Source organism: Phragmites australis, chromosome 10, assembly GCF_958298935.1.
Source record: "Phragmites australis chromosome 10, lpPhrAust1.1, whole genome shotgun sequence".
NCBI lineage: Eukaryota > Viridiplantae > Streptophyta > Magnoliopsida > Poales > Poaceae > Phragmites > Phragmites australis.
In genome coordinates this window covers 10851112-10862245 of record NC_084930.1, presented here as the reverse complement: position 1 = coordinate 10862245, position 11134 = coordinate 10851112, and the positions used below count along the sequence as shown (strand labels likewise).

The 11134-nt window shown below is 39.1% G+C and overlaps 1 protein-coding gene across 1 annotated transcript; it reads left to right on the top strand.

Annotated features, from left to right (window-relative positions):
* Positions 1-5949: 5949 nt before the first annotated feature.
* Positions 5950-8253, top strand: LOC133883740 (uncharacterized). The gene is made up of 4 exons (XM_062323158.1): positions 5950-6111; positions 6201-6301; positions 7868-7946; positions 8031-8253. Exons 1-4 carry the CDS (start codon positions 6109-6111, stop codon positions 8076-8078), a joined length of 231 nt encoding a protein of 76 aa, XP_062179142.1. The 5' UTR covers positions 5950-6108; the 3' UTR covers positions 8079-8253.
* The last annotated feature ends 2881 nt before the right edge of the window (positions 8254-11134 follow it).

Here is an 11134-nt window from a genome sequence, read left to right as displayed (position 1 = left end):
CGTTAGGCTCAACACGTAAAATACAAGTGTCAAAGTCCCAATAGAATTGTACATTACTGTAATAGTATTATGTTAGGCCAAACCTATCTTGTGCATCTGACACATGACCTGAAGCCCACTGTTATAGGAAATATTTGTATTCTTGAACCGAAGCAACCTATTTGATTCAGAAAGAAGCATCCAGGCAGTCATGCTATTGCACTTGTGTTCTCAGCAGCCACTTTTCATAAAATAGAACTCGATCAATACACTCACATTTCCTTCTTGAGCAATTGGGAACAAATAAAATCCCCATGGACACATGAATGCGTTGCTCGATACATTGAAAAACAAATGAAATCTCGAACCAAATCTGCCAGCGAAGCAGGGTGCTGTACAGTGCCTTCTGACGATATCTTCAGAAGAGACAACAAAGCAGTTGGGGCCGCAAGATCCTCAAAGTACAACTTGTCTTTCAAAAAAGAGGCACATTCCAAGTGAACTATTAAATCTTTATGAATTAAGTTTTGTTTTATAAGTAATATGAGCTCAACCTTTCCATGTAAACTTTTTAGGGAAAGGCAATACGCGCCCTTTTAGCTTGTTAATGCTCTGATGCATGTCGTGGTTATCATCTCACTTTCAGATTTCAGTTTGGGGCTAGAAATGAGTTCATAAGACATTTTCCTCGAAAGGCGATGGGTTCGTAAGATTCCCATCACACATCATAAGATGGTTTCTTCCTGTTCTTAAGACTATCCCAACCATATTTTCTTCATTTCGTTCCCTTCCCGATTCCCTTCCCTGTTTCCATTCCCTTTATTTCCTCTCATCTCCAACAGCTTCCCTTCGAAGGGAATCGCGAAGGGAAAGAAGAGAGAATCCTGTTTTGAAGGGAATGATCCTGGGAACCCCGTCGTGAAGGAAACCGTGAAGAGAAACCGTTGAGAACGCTGAAAGGAACGAGAATCCCTTTACGACGGGAATCTGATCGTGATGGGAATTCCTTGGCCTTGTTCTAATCCACTAATTCTTTCTCATATTGTGCTGTTAAAAGACTTTCCAGCCGAACTTTTTCCTTATAGCAAAAAAAGAGAAAATGTGAAACCGGCATGGTTCACAGAACCACAGTTCGGCCAACACTAGCGGCTGCACTCGACTCATGTTTTGGATAGAGGGCTCTTGTGCCAGGCATGGGCCCCTCTCCCGTCCTGCCTGGCTTTGCCGTTGCCGGCGCCGGTGTCTGAAAAGCAGAGCAGAGCAGGAGCACTCTTCTGCACTGCGCCCAAACGCATCACTAACTTTCCGATGGTTGATGGATGGCCACATGCCAACCAATGCGAGCATAAACAAACGAACCTCTCGCTTGTCCTGGAGTCGGTGAAAAAGACCAGCGAGCAACTCTTCGCTACTACTGCATGATCGAGTACACGGTCTGAACCGGCAGGACAGAAGATCTCAATTCTGTACTGCAATATTATTTTATAGAGAGCCCTTATCTTGTCATTCCTGCAGTACAAAACTTTCTTCTTCTGTGCAGCAATCTTTTACTGAGGTCAGTGGTACAAGGAACAAGCGGGATCGGACAGGGTTTGAAATTTATTGAAAAACTGCTCGATATTCGTGATATTACATCAATTTAGTTCATACCGTATTCAAAATTTGACCGGTTTTTAATTTAAATTTTAAAAGTTTTTAAAAAATTATAAAAATTCTAAAAATACTAGAGATAATTTTAAAATCTTATGTGATTTTTTTCTTTTCAAAAATTATGTCGTTTGCATCATATTTTATAGAGAGGAAGTTAAAAAAAAAAGCAAAGGTTGAAATGGGCTGTATGAACAAGATGATTTAGCCCATCACATTAAGAAAAAACTTAACATGCAAATACATATTTTTTTTTATATAGAGCATATCTTAAGAGGATCATTAAAATTGGTTTTACTTTATTTAGAGTTTTCTTGATTTCTCCATGATTTATACAAAGTTCAAAAGCATAAAGTGAACATGTTAAGAAGCAACACTGTAATCAGTTTTTTCATGTCTACCATTATTTTTCCTACATAAAGTATAGTATAAGTAAACTAATAAAAGTGGTTTTACTAATCTTGGAGGTGTGATGGGTGAGTTATGAATTAATCTAGTTGCAACACATTTACACAATTATGCATGTTACAATAGCTATTTCATGATGTCATGTATTTTCAAAAGATATAGGATCATGTAAGAAAACTAACAAAATTGGTTTTATGATTTTTGGATTAGCAAAGAATTAACTATGCATTTAACTAGGTTTAGAAAATACATTTTCTCACATAAAATATTCAACTTTTCTATGAGTATAAATACTTTTATCATGTTGATCATGTTACAAGGAAACCAATAAAATTTGTTTCACTTGACTTGAAGCTCAGATAAATTAGTTGTTGATTTTACAAGGTTGAGTAATTTTTTGTTTTTTTATTGAAATTCACTGCAATTCGAGAAATGCGCTCAGCAAATCGGGAAAATTGTACTGTTTTTAAAGAATTCGTTCAAAATGTGTTCAATGTGGAAAATTCAAAAAATACGATCGGTTTTCGGTTGAATTCGAGCGGATACCAATTGGTTGATTTAGTCAAATTCTCACCGAATTTTACAAATTTGATTGAGTGATTTAGCTGAATTCTCGCAAAAATTTGAGCAATTTTTTTATATTCGTGAATTTAAAAAATTTGGTGGATCCTGATTTCCGACTATAAAACGAATTTGTAAACCTTGATGGGACCCCGTGCCCACCTCCTTTGATATGAGTATGCGAGTGCTCCCATCTGCAAAAAAAAAAAAAGTCAGTGGTACAAATACGAGGCACCAAATTTCACACGTTCGAGCAATCTAAAACGTTCAGTGAGATTTAGAAATTCCTCTTTTTTTTCCTCCTTTGAAGTCACGGAAGCAAAAACTCCGAGGGTCAATATGAGGCGCGGCACTGCATCTGAAGGTAGAACCGTACCCGTAGGGAGCAGAACGTGAAAACGTGGTCGTTCTTGGCAGCGCCGCACGGTGTCGGTATGGCATGCATGACGAGGCGAAGAAAACCAGCTCCCGCGTATGCGTCCATCCAGTCCAGTTCACTCGGCGGAAGGACGCGCGGCCGTGCCTGCACTGCATGTGCTCTCTCCTGTCCCTGTCCCTGTCCCATCGGCATGAGGCTCGCGAATATAGCCGAGAGCCTACAGGAACCCGGCGCCCGTCGCCGGTGACCCATCGGCAGCCGGAGATGGGACTGAGGCTGTACGCGAGCTGGCGCACTTTGCACTTCGATGTGAGCCGAGCTGTTTGTCTGCAAGTGGCCAGCGGCTTGGCTGCCTCTCACCTCTCCCTCTGCCCGCGGGCAGCGTTGCAGACCATACTGGTATCACGTCGCTTCTCGCTTGTCTGTGATGCTACCGACTACTGGTGAGTAGTTTAAGTCAGTATGTTCTTGAAAAGCACAGGTTTTTGAGGACCATAAGCTCGCAAGAAAGTGTTTAGTCTGGCGCATAATCAACAATTAAATACCCCTAAGCACTCAAATATTATAATGCAAGCACATCGTCTTACACGTGGTTACAAAGTTCGCGACATGAAAATCGCACTTGAATCTGATGCAAATCCAAAATTCGCTGGAAATTGAAATGGATGGCATGGTCGTAGGTGTCGCAAGTGTAGTTGGGCCAGGCCACGAAAGGAACAACTTTTTCGTGCCCAAACTTGTGGGCCGGGCCATTCAATCAAGAATATTTTTTTACGTATAGGATTTTTCTTATCTTTAAATATATCGTCAGTTCGTATGGTGACAAATAATCTCTAATTTTTCAAAACAGAAACACATATTTACAATTTTTATTTAATTTTTTTTTTAAAAAATGTATCCGCACAATTCGATCCCAAACCAACGGTAAAACACTCTTACAATAGAAGAAGGGATTGGTACTTAAGATCCATCTGCCCCGTGACGTCTTTCACGTCACCCAGAGGAAGAAGGAAATCGGTAAGTCGTCCAATTCTTAATCAATGGTTAAGATTAGAACATCACCGTACCTCTTCGCTAGCCAATAGGATCTTGTTACGTGTCCATATTGATGACTGGGTTTATGTGTCCACGTGGATGTTTTTGTCGTATGTGGCAAGCCATGTCACCTACCTGAGCCCAGTCAACCTGCTGACGTATTAATTAGATTTCTCAATTCAAAAATAAATCTTTTAATCTATGAAATTAGGTAATCTTACATTTAGGCCCTTAGATTTTACTATTTTCACAATTATACCCCTGTCAGTACTGTTATTTTACTTTCAGTCCTCTGAATTTTTACTCATTTACAAATAGGTCCCTACAATTTACAAATAAGTCCTTATAACTTTCTATTTTTACAAGTTAGCCAATTTTCTTTTTCAAAAAAGCCCATGTAGCTTAAAATCCTCATAACTTTTCCATACGAGCTCCGTTTTAGATGATTCTTGCACTCACACAATCATAATAAGGAGTACTATTTGTTAGTAGGTTTTTCATAGCGCTTTGCTTCTGTTTAGTATACTGTTCTTAGATGTTTATACTTGTTTGTTTCTGTGTGTGTGATTGCAATAGAAGACGAGCAATTTCTGAATCTGCAGGACTAGACTTTTGAAGAGTTTGAACATCCCACTGTTGAAGGCAAGTCTCCTTGATCACAGTGAACCTATTATAGAAAAGTGTGTCTTTTACTTTCTAATTATATGCTTTTGTCAATATGAATCCCATATTTAGAGTTTATTAGTACTTTCTATGATTATCTTTATCGTGTGTGTTGTAGTTGGGTGTCAAGGGTTAAAATGTTTAGTTATGTTGTCAAATCGGGTGGGATAAATATCAATTTGATTAATGGTCTATGCAACATAAACTAGTTTGGGTAATCTTTTGTAGCAATATGGAACATAGAGATCTAGGTAGGTTGGTTTAGTTGGTATGACTACTATGTGCGTATTAGGTGATGTGCGAGTAACTGCTTGAGATCCTAAGGATCGGTTCATGGACATGTAACCCGGCATAAAAGCGCAAGCACGAGGCCTATATGGGTACGGCTTGACCGATTAATTAGCCATCCATTCGATTCTATGAGCAACATTAGACAGTTGAGTGGTATAAGAGGGGGCTTTTGCAGTGATGGAATCGCTATTTGCGGTGAAACCTTAGTGGGTGCTTGCAATTCGGCGAGAGCTTTGTAACGTCTTGTAGTGATCTCTCGACGCACACCTTGAAAGTGTGTAAGATACTGACGGGTACCGGCAAAAGAGTTGTTCACGACTCGTAGGTATATTGTGCAGACTTTGCAGAGTATAAAATTGATCGATCAGCTATGTTCACAGTCAAGAGTGAGCTTAGACTTCTTCATAATTAATGAGGATCTTGAATAGTTGGTTTTAGGTAGTCGGGTTGTAGTGCCTCGATGAATTGGTAGCTAGATATGGGATATCTGGTAAGTTTGGTAGTCAGATGAAATCTGATGAGCTGTTCCTCTAATATTAGTGTCGTCACATATAGTAAATAAAGTTGCTAAGTCCTAGATTAGGATGTCATATATGCAGTCAATCTGAGTCGAGCCTTTCTTATCTTAAACATTAATGTTATATTTTTCTCACACTTACTGAGTACTCAATGTACTCACGCTTGTCTTTCCCAACTTTTTGCTGCTTAGAAGGTGAAGACTTCGAGAATGCCCCAGATGATGGAAGCTGAGTTTAGGCGAAGGAAGTCTTCGACCTGAAGACTATGTTCTAGGCTAGCACTCTCCCGGACAACGCTTGTGGAGAGATAAAATACTCCCTACCGTTAGAAGTTATCTTCTTATTTTCTTTAAAACATACATATCATTTTATAATAATTCACTTATAAAACCACCATATATATTAAATTTGATCCTGACGTACACATAAAATACATCTAATTTGTCCTTTTAAAACCAAATGTAATATTAAAGCAGCGTACTGTTCACATACTTGCTCCATCACTTCGGATTTCGATCGCTTCACCAGGCCCCAGTAGCCAACCAGTTCGTCCCGGCGAAGACGATACGAGGCGGGCAGGCGGCGGCGGCGACGACGACTACGGGCAGCCGCAGCAGATCCGAAGGAATGGTAAGCCCGCGAGCGCCAGCTCCTGCTTGGATCTAGAGTTTTGCGAGCCCGCTGTGCTGACGCGCTGCTGGGGATGGATTTTGTCGCAGGAGGCGAAGGCGATCTCGAGCCCCGTGCCGGTGGAGTGGTACCCGACGCTGGCCGTCGTCATGGTCTCCGTCGGGCTCATGCTCACCGCCTCCTTCTTCATGTGAGTCTGCTACCTCGCTCTTCTTGCGATCTGTGCGAACCAGTGTTCTCTGATCTGATCCGCGTAGTTGTGTGCTAGCTTCTTGAATTGATCCATCTGCACGTTCGGATCGGTGATCTCATGCGTTGCTTCGTTGGCTTGATCTGTACGTGGTAGCATTCTGCCCTATACGGGTAGGGGATAAACCTGCTCAAGATGGGTGTAGCCCTGTAGGTGGTAGCATCTTGACTGATGTACTGTTGCTAGGTGCCGTTGAGGTTATTGATCCCTAGGCGTTTGATGTGGGATGACAGTAACACAGGGATTACCTTGATCTCGTGAATTTAGTTTTGGTCAAGTTTTTTTTCCTGTGTCTGGGGTTTTGCTGCGGCAGCATCATCTAGTGGAATTTGATGGATTTGAGTCCTTGCTAGTTGTGTAGTTCACTTGAAGCTTATGAACTCTTTTCTGCATGGTGGAGAAGGAAATTTTTTCTTGGCGAATTTGGATTCCTGGGATTAGGATCTGGATATGTGAAAATAGAGTTTGGTTGCTAGAATAGAACACGCACCATATAGGTCTTGTAACTTGACATGATTTACTCTAGAAAAGTGCCCATATACCTTGTCTGGTAAACCAGACATTGATTTTGCCAAGTTTCTGGTAGCTGGCCTAGTTATGGCTGGTTTCACGAACCTGATTAACCTCACCGGCCCTAATTCTGACCAACTTGTGAAACTCACTCGTTGTGAGTTCAACTGACTATATGTCTATATCTGTTATTTTTTGTGTGAATCTATGCCTATCCGGATTATCACTTCCTTTCAACTGGTCCTAACAAATGCAACAAAAAGAATGTCTAGCAGTTGTAGTGACTAGAAGACTTTGTAGTACCTGTCCAAAATTCCAAATCTAATTGGATTTCACTTATCAGAAGGAAGGTCAAATGCTGTATCCTGTATGTTGGCATACACATCCTATGCATGTACTCTGCTTTGATTTCCCATCTTGTCATAATCCCAATCAACAAAGTTACTGTTCTTGTGTTGAATACTTGAATTTGGTTGGCTTGTATATTCCATCAATGTTGTTTCATATTTCTGTCTTCTCCATTATATAAAAAATGACCACCACTCTCCAGTAGATTCCTGCTCTGGCTCTAGTTCTATCAGTTTTTAGGTCATTAGTCCTGGCCTTATGGTGTAAACAGAACCAGATCACATCTTCGAGATTAAATTGCAGTAGCAAACTAGCAATTATAGTTTATACATGTCCTTTGTACAATCTTGGCACAAAATGAAATAAGCAGGAGCAGGATATAGGAATTGCTGAATTAACTGTAGCACTAAACTTGACATCTGTTTTATGAGGAAAATGCTTGCCAGTAAATAGGATCTTGCTATTTGCAAGGACATAATTAATTATTCAAAAGAAGCAAGGACAAATTATAAATACTGTGAATTGATTGCTGAACGAAGCCACATGCTTCAAATTTCATGATAGATAGTAGAGTTATATAGAGCTTAAATGAGGAGAGCAAAGTATCTAGTATCCGCAGTTGTTTGCTAATGGTTTGGTCTATTTCAGTTACGAAGCAACTTCATCCAGGCGGAGCCGTAGCCTGGCAAAGGAGATCGCAACTGCAGCTGTTGCTTCTGTATTTCTGGTAAGGCTTATAAAGATTTTTGGTTGTTTCACAATTCCGTAGGGTGATCAATTCATGTCTAAGTTAGATTTAATTGTTCCGCAGGGCTTTGGGTCTCTATTCGTGCTCCTTGCAAGTGGTGTTTACGTCTGACTACTATGGCTATGCAAGCCCGTCTGTTTGTGTTCTTTAGCCGTAGTCGTAGGATATGACAGATTCTGAAAGTATGTGTTGTCCTGGCGAATATGCAGTCATTTGAACATGTTTTGAACCAATGTCTGAGCCACCGAGTTAAAGCAATGCTTTGACCTTTTCCGGATCTCCACTATATATCAATCCACAACTTCAGTAACGCCTCAATTGCTGCTTATTCTACATTGGCGACATCATTATTGTATTTTGCTGTTCTATGCCTTGATTTCTGAGTGAAGAGTGAAGAGTGATCTTGTACTGTAAGGACATGTGCTTTCCAATGGAAACGGAGCAATAAGCACTGAACAGACGAAGTTATGACAAGACGGTTTCACCCACAAAAAAGCACACACAAAAGAGTCCAATCAGTACAGAGCACACCATTCCATTCCCAATGCTCCATGACATATACTCCCTCCGATTACAAATGTAGATCGTTTTAGATTTGTGCACAAAGATTAAGAAAGTAGATCAAATGATCTTGTTGCCCTTTATTTATTTTGCATTGAAAAAGATAATTCATTAATTTGTGAGAGTGGTAGCATTCATTGAACAATGACAAGAAAGGAACGAAAGAGAAAAAAATATATAAAAGTTTGAGAATAATTTATATTTAGAGAATAGTTGAGGAGATTAAAATGATCTATATTTGTAATCAGAGAGAGTAGTATCTTAGATATTAATTAGCCAGCTATTTAGGATAAAAAATAATATGTCAATGAACTAAAGGAAGATAGAGTAAGGTGGTGTCTTGAGTGTCTCTAACAATATAGTTAGCTGTTATTTATTATTTTTTCATATGATTTATAGATAATACAAGAACTTATCTCTCCAATTGCTGCTATATAGCATAATTAAAGTTTTAATTAGTCCACCCACCTATATTTTATTTCAATCAATTACATTAAACCTTTTATCTTATATTTAATGCCTCATATATGTTACAGTCTATCTACAGATTAAAAGCTAGCTTTTCTATCTTTTCTTGGGATCTCTCATTCACTTAGACAAAAATCTTAAAAGGAGAACCATATAGCTAGCTGATATATATGGATCTCTCATTCACTTAGACAAAAATCTTAAAAGGAGAACCATATAGCTAGCTGACATATATGATTAGAGACGCTCTAAGACATTAGCATGGCATAGAATCTTACACATAGACATAGCATAAAAGTTGCATAGGAGCTTGTTCACATAATCCAAGAAATAAGATATAAGTAAAACAATGCATTGTGGTAAATAAGAGTGTCTACAAGTTATGCCTATATTTAGCCCTACTATTAGACATTATGGGTTGTGAGATTTATATCTTTGACTGTCTAAATGATGTGGAAGGTATAGCTAAGACTTATGTTAATGGCTCGAAAAAAATTCCTTTAAGAATTTGTTGGAAAGGCTAAAACGGCATGCGTCTGAGATTGGAGGAAGTATGAACATGCCATGCCATTCGGCGATCGACCGTTCCTAAGCATCGAACGTTTTTCTAGCTGTACATTGTACTGCCATGGAAAACATCTGAATAAGAAACCATTTTCTACTGCCAAAGAATGTATGTTTAATGGCAACACGATGAGCACTGCAAGCCAGTGGCGGACATTAGTGAGGGCTAAAATGGGCCATAACCCCATAATCTTGAAATGTTCTTAAAGAAATACTTCATTGCACTACTCAAGTGCCATCGAATTGCTAATCTGGCCCCTTCTTTTTGTAGCTCATGTTAGATTGGTCCCCTCTTATTCTGTCCAAGCTCATTATCATATTGCTACTTTTGCAATATTGTCAGGAACATTCCATTTTGCTACTTTTGCAAGCCTAATAGCCACCCCATTACCATACTGCCAACCTCCATCGCCATGGTTGAAGCTCAAGTTTTCTGCTCTGTATACAGACCAGAGAAAGAAGTATCAAGGACAAAACCGTCCTTTTCACCACTAGTTCATGGCATCTTGAATTCTTGGTAGCCAAAATGGCAAAGGAAGGGATGAAACAGTGATATGGAAGGGAATCAATTTTTTCGATCGCATAAAAGGAAAAGTATAATATTAGATGGCATATAAAGGATTCTCTCTTTGTTTTTTTTTTCTTGTAACTCCAAAATAAAACGCAACAGTTTCATCAGTCTTGTTGGTTAGTTTTACGAAGCAAGGGACCCGCTTGTTTCGCTCCAAGGAAAAGTGGAGCTCTAGAGGGATGATCTCAAGCAACTCCTTTGGCTCGCGTATAATCTGCAACAACGAAATACTGTCATTGGTGGCCAACGGGATTTTGACAATTTCTCTTGTTTTTTCTTTGCAATATTTACTTCACAAGAACATTACAGTGTGCTAGGATGCAACTAAGGCTGACGTGATCCGAATCCATTAGGAAACTACATTTAGATAATGCGTCATTAATTAATTACTTCAATCTTTTAGTGGCACAACCACATTCAACAATGCATGCACGTGGCATGAGCACACACGCAGGCACACAATATATACACACACACACCAACACTAATTCATATCCTGGGTATGGAATAGTTAGTTCATACCTCAACCTAATTGAATGAGCCAGGCCCCCACCCACAACTCAACCAGCCCCTCACCACCCTAGCCACGCACAAAATAAGCATGATTGTAAACACTATATCGTGTTCATCAATATATTTGCTTATAATTGTAAATAGTTTACTTCATCAATCTTTTTTGCAAAAGTTCAATATCTTTTTTGACAAAAGTTCAATACTGTTGAACTATCTATACATATGTTTAAGCACATATGCTATTCCAGCGATTCATAATTAGTAATATCTGTAGTTTATATCTAAAAACAGCTCATTCTTTGTTCATAAAAACAAGTCATATGCGTTTCATACTTAACACATCATAGGAATTAACTTCATTATGTCTCACAAAACGCTGTGTGTAATAACTAATATCTCTTAGTATAAAGAAGTCACTACCTTATCATAAAAAACATTTAGATATCTCATTAATAGTTCATGCATCATGGTATGCCACTGATTTGTAATT